The sequence below is a fragment of the Zonotrichia albicollis genome, chromosome 1 (genome assembly GCF_047830755.1).
Source record: "Zonotrichia albicollis isolate bZonAlb1 chromosome 1, bZonAlb1.hap1, whole genome shotgun sequence".
Taxonomy (NCBI): domain Eukaryota; kingdom Metazoa; phylum Chordata; class Aves; order Passeriformes; family Passerellidae; genus Zonotrichia; species Zonotrichia albicollis.
In genome coordinates, this window is record NC_133819.1 from 32021802 (window position 1) to 32035964 (window position 14163).

Consider the following 14163-nt stretch of genomic DNA (forward strand, 5'->3'; position numbering starts at 1 on the left):
CATCCTCATGCATGTTCCTGCATTTTCCAAGTTCTGTTTCCAAACCAAAGGGGAAAACTTAGAAGCACTTGGTATCTCTGAAATCCCCAAAAGCTGCTTGTAAGAGAGCAATAATCCCAGGAACAAAACCTTCCAACTGAGAATTGGTTCCTTATTTACCATGAAAGAGTAATCTTTTCTCAGAAATTACTGAAAAGAGAAAGCTTTTTAAGCTCATCCTTAACATGTTTCCTTTTATTAGCCATACAAAAATTGCCTTTGAGCTTTCTTATTCCTTCCTGCTACTTCTGCATATATACATGCAAATTACCATACAGATTTCCCTTCACTGAGTACATTACATATCTCTGAAACAGTTGGCAGACCCCTGGGGGGGTGTTGCCCAGACAGCTGTGCAATCAGCTGAGTAAATCAGCTAATTAAAGAAACAAAGAAAATGCAAAAATTATTAGAGATAGGCTCCCGCTTACAGCATTGTTCAGCACCTCTGTATGCAAAAAGCTCAGCAAGCACAAAATGGAATAAAGGTACTTGTAAATCAGTGAATGAACTATTGCACAAGTGACAACGATGCCATTTTCTCTCAAACCCTGCTCTGGGATGCTATGATATTTATGCTTTGTAGTTTAAATCAATTTAACATAAATTACTCCAGCATTTTATTTTACAATTACAAAAGTGTGAAATGTAATGTTGGTCTCATAACTGACTTCTGTACTTAAAAAATAGTCATTAACTTCTGCTTGACCTTAGGTGTAGAACTAATATTGAATTTGCACAGAGGGTACTCATTATTCTGATTAGTTTCCATGCAGAAAAAGAAGTTCCCAAAGGTCCTAGTGCTACAAGCCATTTCTCAAATCTCAAATAGGAAACAGGACTCCAGAAAATGATGCAAGAGCATTTCCTCTCATTTCAGAGTTTATCAAAAGGAACAGATAACAGCAAGGGTAGGTATCTCCAATCTAAACAGAGCAAAGCCACTGTGGTAAGAAAAAAGGCTGGCAGATGTGGATTTGGTCTTGCTGATCACCATTAAGGCGCCATTCCTTTCCACTGCTTCTAAACGACCCCAGGAAGGGCAAACTTTACTTTAAATGAGGCTCAGGTCTGCCTACATTATATAGCCATTATAAATTAAAAAATGAGTGTACCAAGAAAACCACCAATATTTCCCAGCTCAGTCAGATAACGGTCATTTCACATTATTGTACAAGTGGTTTTGTTAGGAATTTGTGTTTATTTTATATATAAGAACCAAAGCCCCAGGTTCTTATATCTGGCTTTGAAGGTCCAAATTTCATGCAAGGTACTGGTGCATTTGAGCAACAAAATCTGTAAAATACCTCTGGCTAAACGAGACAGGCATTTTTTTAATAGATAAACAACTACTGTTGATTCATGTGGCCAGAGGAGATTTGGTTTTCAATGCCTGGCCCTTTGTGATGCATGCAAAGATAAAGCCATATTTCATATTCACCTTGTGAACATATGAGGTCATATTTTTTATCAAGGAGAAAAAAAAAGTGAAAATTATATGAAAATGCTGTAGGATTACTACAGGAGCAGATAAAATCAAGGAGTTTTGTACCAATTGCAGCTCAAGAGGAACCATTTGATGCTTGAATGCAGAAAGTTTTAAATTTTATCTTTTAATTGTAGATATTTGTTCTCATGTGCATGATATTTAATTTTTCTTTAAAATCACGTGGTAGTGAATGTACCTATAACAGTTTTGTCTGAAACAAGATGATAGAAGGATGGAGAAGAAAGACCCCATCAAATGATCAGAGAATGGTTGCTGGGGACAGATCAAACAAGGAGGTATGGGCTGTTGCTGAGCAGGATGGTGCAAAGAGAAACAGGGCTCTATTCCATGGAAACATCCCCCAGGCACGGGCAGGAAAGGAGCAGGAAACAAAGAGGACTCTGAATAAATAAATTCTGTGAATTCATTGTAAATGCCTCTCCCAAAGCCCCAGTAAACAAAACATTCACCTGGGGGTTGTTTTTTGCTCAACTGCTGTCTTTGTGACCTTACTGTGCTGCTTCTTTTTGCATATGTGCAAAATATCTTTCCCCTACACAGCTACTCTGCATTGCTGATTTCTTCTATGTGAGTACCTTAGATCACTCAGAAAGAACTATGCCCAAGGTTCTACAACGATTGCAAAAACAAAACCACAAACTGCCAAAATCCCTCTCACCACAATTCCCAGCAGAGAGCTCTTTTCCTTCTTTTTCCAGCTCTGAGTCCATTCTGCTTTATATCAGCTGTTGAATACACAGCAGCTGGTAAGTGTTACTCTGTAGTCCTTTCACTGATGTTGTCCAGAGCATTTCACACCCCCAGCATCACCCAGGGTGGGCACAAATGAGCATCATTCCCCAGGTCCAGAAGGGGTCTGATCCTGCCCTTTTCATTTCTGTGCTTTATCTTAGCAATAATGGAAGGATCCCCTGTGATACAATACATCATTGTAACCCCCGCTAGCCCCTAGGGGTAGGGATTCCCTTAAATAGGGCACAAAATGTTTTAAAATCATTGCTTAAAGAAGCTAACACGATTAAAATCATAGAATCACACATAAATTATGCTGAGTTGGAAGGACCCATCAGGATCATCCCTGAGCAGGACACCCCAAGAATCACACCATGTGCCTGAGAGTGTTGCCCCAAAGCTTCTTGAACTCAGAAACAGCTGGTGCTGTGACCATCTTCCTGGGGAGCCTGTTCTGGTGCCCAAGCATCCTCTGAGTGAAGAATCTTTTCCTGATATCCAAACTAAGCCTTCATTTGAGGGGCCGTTTCCTTGAGTCCTGTCACCAGGCACGAGAGTGAAGAGATCGGTGCTGCACCTCTGCTCCCCCTCATGATGGACCACCATGAACTCTCCCTCAGCCTCCTCTTTTCTAGGCTGAACAAACCAAGATCATCTCCCTTACTTCAAGACCTGAAATCACAGACCTTAAAGACCCTAAAGTAGAGTGTAACTTTTAAAATATTGCTAGCCATGTTTTCAGGGGAAGCTTTTATTTTGAACCACATTTCAGTGGGCAGGGGAAAAGTAAAGATACAGTCACCATGGCCTAACAGAAGCACAACAGTCCTGCACCTTCACTTTAAAAGTGGCCTTTTCTCCAGAGTGAATCCTGTAAAGTATCATTTGCAGAAGAATTTGCAGAAGAACCCTCATTCTACACAGTTTACTAATTTCAGCCCTTGCTTTAAACAATTGGGTGCTTGGAGGAACTGGAGACTGTAATGGAATGAGGTACTACTTAAGTAAGCAAGCCTACTGAAAAGAGATATGGAAAGAACAGAAAAGCAGTAAAATCCTACTGATTCACCCTTTTCCCACCCTTCAAATTTTCTCATTTTTTTCACAAGGGAAAATGCACACCTCTCTGACACATGACTGTCACTTTATTCTGTAAATAGGACCAAGTATTTTCATACTTCATTATACCCTTTTTCAGTAGCATAAGTGGTAACAAACAATGCATGTTTACTCCAAAGATATTGAATACCTGGTTGTAAATTCAATAGTCCTTAATATGTTTGAAACTTACACAAAATGCTGAACTGGTCGATTCTTGGATGACCTTTGATCATGTATTTGTTACATAATTTTTCAAGTGTGTATACAAACCTAAGTAAAATTCGTAATGATTTTCATTTTCTATATAAAAACACTTATACAAGTGAATAAAATGAATAACATAGCATGGGACATTCAGATAGCACCATATGACAAAACTTCTGCTAATTACAGTAGAATAAATTTACTGAGGAGTCTCAGAAGGATCTGTACTACTTGAGGAAATGGGCTGAAAGATAAAGATGCAGTTTTCTGAATTAACTAAGCTGATAAAACAGCTTAATGGTGCCAAGAGTGTCTTACTGGGCTCCTTCCCACACACCTCCACCTCTCCACCCTGATAAGAAGCTGCCACCCTCACTTTGTGTCAACTCCAGCACATGTTGCTGCTATACTGTATGCTGTTATGCTGGCCCCATCTCAAAAGTATATAATAGATGTAGCAAAGATAATCAGATTTAATGGAAGACTTTTGGTATGAGGAATGACTGGTGAAACAGCCAGGAAAGGAGACAACTCACAGGGGTATGACAGATGTGCACAAAATCCTGAATAGTATAAAGACAAATAGGGAATGGATTATTCACCACTCTCTATCAAGAAAGAGCTATATCACAACAGAGTGAGGGTCCTAGGAATGTGTTTAAAAAAAAACCCAAGAAAAAATATGTTTTAAAACACTACATGTGAATTGTGAGACTTGCTACCATAAGAGATGATGAAGGTCGGGGTATAAGCAGGCTTAAAAAGCAGTTTGATAAATTAATGGAGAAAAGGTCCAGCAAGGGTTACCTACCACAGCACTGTGGGTACAGCAAAATCCCTCTATCACAGGCTGGTAGATGCTGAGTATGTACACAGAAGAACTGTACTCACTCTGTTTCTCTACTCTAAGCATCCCCTACTCATCACTCACGGTAGGAGCGAGACTGGATGGACTTTTAACCTGACCCAGCCTGACTGTTCTCATGTGTTTAACCGGGCTGACATTGCCTGCAGTGTGTTGGAGTCCAGTCACGCAATCAGCCCTGACAGCAGTGCTGTGGAGGTGCTGCAGTGCCTGGGAAAAGGAATAGCTCTTCACAGCTTGCTTTTCATTCATGTCGGCAGAGCTCAAGCCCCAGTGACTGCTTCATATTGAATCGCCTGCACTAAAATAAAAATACGAAGCAAATCACATAGGCAGTTAGGTTCTGACAGAAGCAATACAAAAGAAAAGGGGAAGGCTGGCTATGCATACATATATGTAAGAATAGGATGAAGGCAATCCAGAAGATCTGAAATATGGAGTTAATACATTGCAAAAGTCATATTATTATAAATTGTTATACATTATTATAAATAAAATGTAAATGACATATTAAAAAATCAATAGAGCTAGCCAATTCAAGAATGGCATGACTAAAATGTATCTAATTATATAGTGGAAACCTGAATATCATTCATAAGGGGGAGAAAAACCACACACAAGTTCTAGGGCATTTGTGGCTGCCCTGCCTTTCACAGTGGGAGGGAGAAGCACCCACAGACCTGCCGCTGCTCCTGCAGTGCCTGGGGAGAAGCTGAGTCACCACCTTCCTACCTCACCCATACCTTGTCAGCTATTATCTTAATTAGCCCCTGTATTCATAAACACAAAGACAAGAACCATGCTCTTATCAACTGATCCTTTGCACAAATAAAGTTTTAGAAATTTTTTCTCTATGAAGGGATTTGCTGGGCGATGCCACGGGTTTGTGCACAGAAATGCAAGGCATCTTGTTTGTGGATGGGATTAACAGCAGTACAAAGCATCTACGTGACAGGTTTTGATCAGTTCACGTGTACCCGTGTAGCTTTGCCACCAGCTAAAGCCTCCCGCCTTAGGCTATTTGCTGCTTTTTATCCTTGTTTTAGCTACCATCTCTAACACATAAGAAACATGTCATGAGCCATGACAAGCAATTGAGATAAATGCCAACCCTTGTAAACCTTCAGAGGGGAGGCTGCATTTGTGTTAGGTTTCAGCACATTTGCAGAAGCTATCAGAAGTCAGCAAGGTATAAATAAACAAAACAATTTAATGCTGACTGCCTGCAATTAAAGGAAAAGTTCCTTTCTGCTCCAGTTATTTGCTTCCCCAAGACCTTTCACCAAACCACAGAAGACAGCATTTAATCTATTTATTTCTAAGGTTAGGAAAGAATTATTTCATTGCATTTTTATAAGCCACAGAGAAGTACACAAGCTCATTTCCCCCTCCTAGGTCACCTTTATCATGAGAGCTTTATTCTAATGAAATACAAATGTGATTTCAAGTCAACAGTGTTACCGAGGTCCATCAACACTTCAGAATTACAGACACTTGTTTTACCCTTTTTTTACTATTTTTTTAGTTTTATTTGCAAAGAAACTAAAAGTGCTGAGCTTCCTCTGCATGAAGGCTCTCAAACATGTCTCTGTCAGCATATGCCTTGTTATCAGAGTGGTATACTTGCAGTACACATCTGGAATATGAAAACAGAGCTTTTTTCCCACAGCACAGAAGTCTTTAATTTTTCAGGTTCCTCATTTTTCTTTCAGCATCTGCCAGTTTTATGAATTTTTCCTATTCTTCTACACCACAGCAAAAACAGAAGAACAGCTCTTGGGGAAAGGCATTCTACCCCACACCCTGCTGGTGTTTTATTTTCTGGTAGCAGACATTCCCCATCAAGTCAGATCCTGTACTAGCAAGAATTTGATACTGTGCCCTCTCCCACAGCAGGCTCAGGTCTCTACCTCGGTATTTGTCAGCAGATACAGTGTGGAAATCTCTGCCACAACCAGAACTGTAATAGTTGCAATTACCACCTGCCACATACATATGATAGGTAGCAAACCCTAGCTTCATTTAAACAAAACCAAACAGCTTCATTCGGGTAACCCAAGGCAATACTTGCCCCCTGCCCTCCAAACCTTCCTGCTTGGAACCTCTTCGCCTCTTGCACAAGGAGCTGTGTGTTATATGCTTGTGTAGTGCTTTCCATGCAACTTAACATAGTGATTACTACAGCAGTTCTAGACAAATAATGCAAAAACTTAAATCAGCCAGTTTTTCTAGTACAGTTAAATCACTGTGAAGGGTCTCTCTAAGAGCAGAGGTACATTCAGAAATTAAACAATTCAGGAACATATTATATAGTCCTTGCATTAGGCAAAAATGCCTTTTTTTTTAAGGGGGGAGGGGGGCTACTGATCTCTAGGAAAGCTTTTAATTAATAAACCAATTACCCTCTGCAGCCAGGTTCCAGGCAGCAGGTTTGGACCATGCCCATTGCCTGCCCTCCCCACTCACGAATCCCAGGGTGGATGAGCCAGGCTCCCACGCCATTCACACCAGCCTGGAAGCTACCCAGGGCAGCTGGCCCAAAAAGCCATGTTCCACTCTTTTCAAGCCAAAATAAACTCTTTGTCTGACTTTTGGTGGCTTATTTCCTAGAATTATATGGAATCTTGGAGAGGATTAGAGGAACAATATCTTTGAAAGATACTGTGGCTTACAGCTCCAGAAGTACTTTCTCTGAAACGTGCTTCCCTTCACCAGGCACAGCAGACCAGAGCTTGATCACTCACAGTGACTGCTACACTGTGAATTTAACCACCAGCAATAAAATAAAGGAGCATAACCAACCACCCTAATTTACTCTGCACCTACTTTACCAAAGGCATTAACTTAAATTAGACCTTACAGTTATGCCTGATCATACTCCCATTTTTTACAGGCATCCAAGATGGGGCATAAAGAAATGCAAATTTCAACAACAAGCATACACTAGTTAAACTGACTAAAGAGTTATCTTTTGTTCAGATCTGAACAGATATTTTAAGTGTTTACATTAATGTATTAGGAAAGGCTGGACAGCCCTGCAAAGTTCTATAAGGAGCTTTATTTTTTTAAGGCTGTAATTTTTAAGTGAAATATTTCTACCTGTTCATTAAGGATTGCAATTACAGTAAAAAGGAGACTCCAAGAGATATTCTCCTTTTGGATTTTCATCTCTTGCATCTCATTCCTAATGTAATGCCCACCCCACATTCTACTCTAACAACCATCCACCAAAAGGAAATAAGAGACTACTTCCCGCTAAAAATAATTCTTTTGGGGGAAAGACTTCTATTTATAGCTCATAGCCATAGAAATATTTGCTGACAAAACTGCTTAAAAAGCAGAGAGATTTATTATACCTCCATGAACAGGGAGTAAACATACATGGCACCATACTTAGCCCATTTAGCAGCAAAATAAGAGATTACCTTGAGCACTTCTTTAAAATAGCCTGTTTTCCTCTGCTCTGAGCCTAAGCAGAAGCATTTCCATGTTCAGCCATTACAAGTCAGGTGGGACTGGGGTGACACCAGGTAAGGGCAAGCAGCTGAGGGGTGTTGACATCATAAACTACTATAGCACTTTCAGAAGTAAAGCTTGCCCATAGAAGAAATTCAGGTCGGAATTCACACTCACATTTGTGCTCGCTTTCCACAGATTTACATTTATAGATGAGTGTGGGTATAACTATGGATACTTCTATTTCTGGAAAAAAACAGCATCAAACTATGTCTAGAATATTTTTTTTTATAATACTCACATTTTCACAAGAAAATATTGGCAGGTAGACCAGCCACATCATCTTGGTGCCTCCATTTTACGATAACATGATGTGTGTTGTGCGTGTGTGTAGTAAATTTTGTGCTGTACTTGTAAGTCACAGACAGACTGATAGAGATGCAGTACAATGAACAAGCCAGAAAATAGCTCAAGTACAAGATTTGTGACTTTGATTTCTAGAAAAATCACTGAAAATCACAAGAGATGCTCTATGAAAATGTGCTCAAAGACCTCAATGGCTTTGGGAACACACTAATAATTTAAGGTCACTCCACCTCTGTTTTACTTTAGAATTTCATTTAGCTTGGTGCAAAAGACACTGCACAATGACACCAGAGAGTTAACCTGTAAAGAGTCAGGTCTGGCCAAGTAGGTTCAGTTGGTTGCTGTGCAGTGCCTGGAAAACACAGCTTGGCTTTCCTTGCCTCCTTCCTTGCCTCAGCAGTGCAGACTCTACCTGCTGAAGTGCCTGTGCTACCACACCCTGATGGAGCTGAGATGGTGACATATTTCAGTGCCTTTGCACTGTGGCACCAGCATTTCTTGGGAGTGCTTTTACTGGCAGAGACTTCCAGTTATCCAATTGCCTCTTCCTTTCTCCTGCCCTGATCAGAGGCAATAATCAATGATCAATTGGATAATTGCCTCTCCAGCCGTAGAGATGAAAAGGCAGGAAAGAACACCTTCATGCATGAAGCTGTCCTTTTGCTTTAGCAGTAAGAAAAACACCTGGCTGGGCTGGTAAAAGGCAGAAAAGATGATGGCATGAAATACTGGATGATAAAAAAAAAGGAAAAAGACCAACATATTTGTCCTAAATTTAAGTCAAATAAAGACATCAGCTTTTTTTATAAAGAGCAAGCCTAGAGAAAATAGTGATTTTGCCCAGAATGAGACCCAAGCTGAACCGTAACACTGATTTTATTTGCTAGGTTGTTAGACATAATGAGCTAGATGGAGAGAAGCTTAGCTGTAATTGCATTGTGCTGTATACACAGATTCTCCATCAGTATCTTTTCTTCCCCATATTAAAAAGACAGCAGTGACAATTCAGATACTTCAAGAAATGACAAAAGGGAACAGCATTACAAAAAGCCCTCTGAAGTTCAGCCTGACTCACCTGACTTCCTTGCTTTCAAGGCAATGACAGCAGCCAGTTCTCTCTGTACCTAAAATATCAGGAAAAGAAAAGGATGGTTATAGTTCCTGGCACAGTCAAATAAAACAAAATGCAATACTGGTAAGATAAGAGCTATCAATGTTTTGCAGCAATCAACTGCATGTGGAATTATGCCTGGTTTTGAAACGGCAGTCAGTTTTCCTAGCAAATCTATCTCCTTTCCAGCTGGGAATTCTGTGACTTTAATTCCATGTAAATACCCCACATTCCTTAGGGAGTGGGCAATTCGGTAGCCTGATCTGTAATTTATTTGCACAGCATATCTCTTTCACAAGTACACACTTAAATCTTCTCCCTTCCCTTGTTACATATTTGTTTTGCCTCTGATGAGCACACTGTAATGCTGGATTTATTGTGTGATTCCGGAATAAGAGAGTCCTTCATGCTGAGGTTTGACAGAGGTTCCTCCTGTATATAATTGACCTTCACTTTTTGGATCTCCCAGGAGGAAACAACCTCTCCTAGTAGCATGGCTGAGAATTGCTGGACAAAAATTTCACTTGAGAAGAAAATGCAGAAGTCAGGGCTATTTTCAGTTTTACAGGGTCCCTCACTAGCCTGTGGTAAAACAGCCCTGCCATTCTTCATATGTTCTGTATAGACCAGCTATTTTCTCTTTAGCCAGCTCAACTCAACAACCACTTCTCTCCATAGGTCTATTTCTTTTTATATAATTTCTTTTTCTATAATTCCTCTATATATTATTCTTATGCTTTCTGCTTCTTCACTGCCATCATCTGTCCCACTGCAGCTGCTTGCACTTGGCCTAGAGCACCAAATGCTCTCTCATACACCTTACAATTTCCCCAATTTTCCCAAGATAGGCTGTCTTCAGTATTAAAAAATATATATGGCACATTCCAACTTTTTCTAGGGATTGTCCCACCTCTCTGTACAAAGCCTCCAGCAGTGCATGCTAGCCATCTTGTCTAACAGACCTAGGCAAGGCTCAAGGCTGTTCTGCAGTGGGAGTTTGGCATGCAGTTTCTGAGAGACATCATTTCAGACATCATTCTCAAGATATGTAGCTCAGTCATAGGGCACAAAGCCCATAAAGGATTCCCAAAGTAATACAATTGCTAACAACTCTCTCATGACTCTGAAGAGAAGTTTGAAAATGTGAAAGAAGAATAGTTAGCATTGTATTGGTCTGAGCAGAAAGACAAAATCACTCAGGGCATCTCAGTGCAATGGTAACTGCAGATCCGCAGGAGCCACGCAGCAGTACACTCTGCATGTGGAAGAAGCCAGTCACACCAGAGGCCACGTCCTTCCTCTGCTTGCATCCTTCTTTCCTTTGTGGCAAAGGACCAAAAAGATTTTTTTGCTGTCCTTGCAAGGGAAAAGGATCTTTTCTATTCCTTGATGCTGCCCTGCTGAGAGGGACAGAGTTCTCTGCCACTCCAAGCAGGAAAATATGAAGGCAGTGCCATGGCTTTCTTAAATGTCATCCTGTTTCCAGCACAATTGTGCAAGCTGGCAGTATTACCTTCCCTTCCTTCCTTCCTGTACACTCATTCCCATGTCTGGAGAAATATTAATCATAGGTAATGTAAGCATAAACTTCAAGTAAAATGGGAAAGAACAGAAAAACAACTCGTGCTTCCTTGCAGCAATTGCTATACACAAGTATTATAATAATACATACAAGCTATCTAATAAAGAACAGGATTTTCAATAAAAGTCCAATTTGTTTCTGAACAGCACCATGACTTTTGATGGCTACACTTCTCAGACCCTCTCCCTTCATTAAACTCAGAAGGTACCCATGTCAATGGCTCAATTCTGGTCTATTGGCAGAGGTTACTGACAGTAAGAAGCATTTCACTGATGTCTCATCTTTATCTCCTAGCATTTAATAAATGCACTATCCTAAGCTTATACTTAAGAGACACTACAACCTGAAACAACTGCAAATGTATCTCTTAACCCAATCAAATATTCCAGAAATGCAAACCTGTCTATGGCTGCAAAGAAAAACCCATATTGTCAGAACAAAAAGGCAGCATTGTGGCATCCTGCAATTGTATTTCCAATATTACTTTTGTTTATAAGGTGGAACCTTTTAAGTTTGAAAGATAGCTCTAAAATCACAGGCAATTAAAAGGCTGGGCTTCTATATTTTGTCTATGTCAAGCTAAAAATCTCATAGTTTGCTGCTGGCCAGGAATGCAGCTGCTCTTTTACTTAACCTGAGCAAAACCCTTTAGATAAAGCAGGAGGAAAATATGTTTCTCTGGTGTTAACAGTAGGAAAAATTTCCTTCATCAGAGGGTTCCATCAGGACAATGTGAGCTCCCTCTCATAGGATTCATTCCAATCACAAGGAACTGGTACTGCTGAGCAGTACTGGATCTGAGTGGTGCCCCTAGATTTCATAATCTATATGCTTTTGTCTATTTTAGCATAAATGCACTTGACATCCCTGCTGGACATGCAATTCCTCTGCATCATTACCCCAGTGGAAATCCATGTATAACACTCACTCATCACTGCACACATGCCACCCATTATCATGCTTCTTCCTAAGAGGATTTCAGTCACTGCCTGTTTGACAAAATCAATAGTCGCACATCACATTGAAGATAATAATGTAGACACAAAATAAAATATATAAACAAGGACTGTGCCTACCATATTGACATATTAAATTTTAAAATATGTTTTATACATACAGCTTATTGCTACAAAGCGTACACTATCTAAACAGTATCCCATTTGAGTAACATTGCAGATGTCAAAACTGATTCAGTTTAAGGGCCAGTTCACCACACAATATTTACAGAAATATTATGAAAGTCTTAAAGAGAACATTTTGAGTGAGGAGTTGGCATGTTACCACATCTCAATCAAGTTTTCTTTCTGCAATATAGAAGAGTATGCATAGAAAGTGATACTTGGGTATACTTCTGCTTGATTAAGTAAAAATGGCTCATTTATATGGTGAATCTTGTCTTCAAATAATAGAGAATTTTAATAAGTAAATGACAACTACTGCTCTTATTGCAAATCTTATCATTTTGTCATAGTGGACATGACTGTGCATCTAGCAGGCAGTGCATACCATCTTTTTTCCTTTCTCTTTTTTCTGCCCATAGTAGTTTTGTGTGAGACAGTAGTCTAGATACTATTGTGCCAAGCAGGACTTCAAATCTAGAGACAAGGTGCCAATCCTTACAGAAACTCAAAATTAAAATCCTGCAACAGAAGGCTCTAAACAGCAGGGTTTTGAAAAACAGTAAACTGGTTCACATTTTTGCATCTCAAGTTATGATAGTTTGATGGACTCTAAATAAAAGTAATATTGGCTGATGCCATAAAGTACCAGAAAACTATTTTCCAGACACACTTCATTAACATCCTGATATCATCTGTTCCATTACAAGGTAAGGTAAAAGGCTTTGCAGTGGAAACACTCATAGCTATCTCACCGTGTTCTGCTTGTAGCACACAAAACACTGAATATGAGGCTGCTTTTTGGGACATGACATGGGATGCATGACAGCTCTGGAATGCTCTTTTTACACCCATGAGTAATCATTGCATTCTTTTAAAAATTCATGACCAAAAAAGATTATCTGATGCAAATGTATTTCTAGCGGCATTTTGCACTGCTTGCAAATTTTGCACTGCTTGCCTTTAGAACTGAAGTTTGATGGTTTTGTTGGTGCCTCATGTAATGGAGCATATGATATAAGCACATAATTTGATAGATTAAAAGAGGGATTTAGATTTTAGGTACACAGATTCCTCCAATTTTGCTTGGGTTGCACCATCCCAATCGGTGTACGTTTGAAAATTTGGAATGGAATCCCCTGAAAAAAAGCTGACGCAGAAATTTTCTTCTGACCTCATAAAAATGTTTTGTTCCATGAAAGGCAAAAACAAAAGTAGAAGAGACAGCAGTGGGATTTTCATCTCCAATTAGAAAGTCAACTCTAATCTCCGACTGCTTGAGTGCTGGGCTAGAAGTAGGGATGATTTTGTGGGTTTTGCCACACTTCTGAAATTCTGGTGTGAAGAGTACCATGAGCAGGATTTTCAATTATGAATTCTTCAAAGTAGAATGGTTTAATTTTGTACAAAATACATAAACATTCAGTGAGTCAAAAAGCCAGTGTGAACACATTTCCAGTAATAGTTAATAACTTCACCTACAGTTTCCAGCTCCTGCTTACAAAAAAAAAGAGAACCAAGACACTGGACAGTCTGTTGAATAGTGTGAGCTGAGGTTTCAAATTCTTCTGGGACTTAAAAAGACTTCCCAGAGAGCTGTAGAGAGTCTTTTATGTCCCAGTCTACTGTATGGAGGAAAAGCAATATTCTGGAGGGATAAACAGGAAAAGTTCATTTACAGATGCCAAAATTTGGAGGATGCTGCTCTGGTCTTGTGCCTTTTTCCCAGGGGTAGACTAGAAAATCATTACAGAGGGACTAAAATGTTCTGCGGAAAATCAGAAAATGCAGGAGAAAAGATCAGATTCTTGACATCACCATGGCAATAGATGGGTCTCAGGCCATCTGGAGATGGAACTGCCTAATTTTTCTTTAGCGAGTTAGCTACAGTAATAAAATGGTTCATTTAAGGAAACCCTGTCCAGGTGCCCTACTGCTGGAGTGACTCAGGATGTAGTTCACAGGTTTGACCTCACAGATGTGAAACACTCTGAGCTCACTGTCAATGAGGTGTTTAAGGACATGCATGTTACCCAAGTGCAGCCAGCTAGATCCAGTTCTCAAACTCAAAAGCACTTT

The 14163-nt window shown here is 39.8% G+C and overlaps 1 protein-coding gene across 2 annotated transcripts in view; it reads right to left on the bottom strand.

Moving 5' to 3' along the window:
* Positions 1-14163, bottom strand: part of RAPGEF5 (Rap guanine nucleotide exchange factor 5) — a 159782-nt gene that overhangs the window by 101735 nt on the left and 43884 nt on the right. For both annotated transcript variants that reach the window (XM_074537290.1, XM_074537297.1), the window contains exon 7: positions 9349-9397. In XM_074537290.1, coding sequence (XP_074393391.1) covers positions 9349-9397 — 49 coding nt within the window. The remainder of the gene's footprint in view (positions 1-9348; positions 9398-14163) is intronic.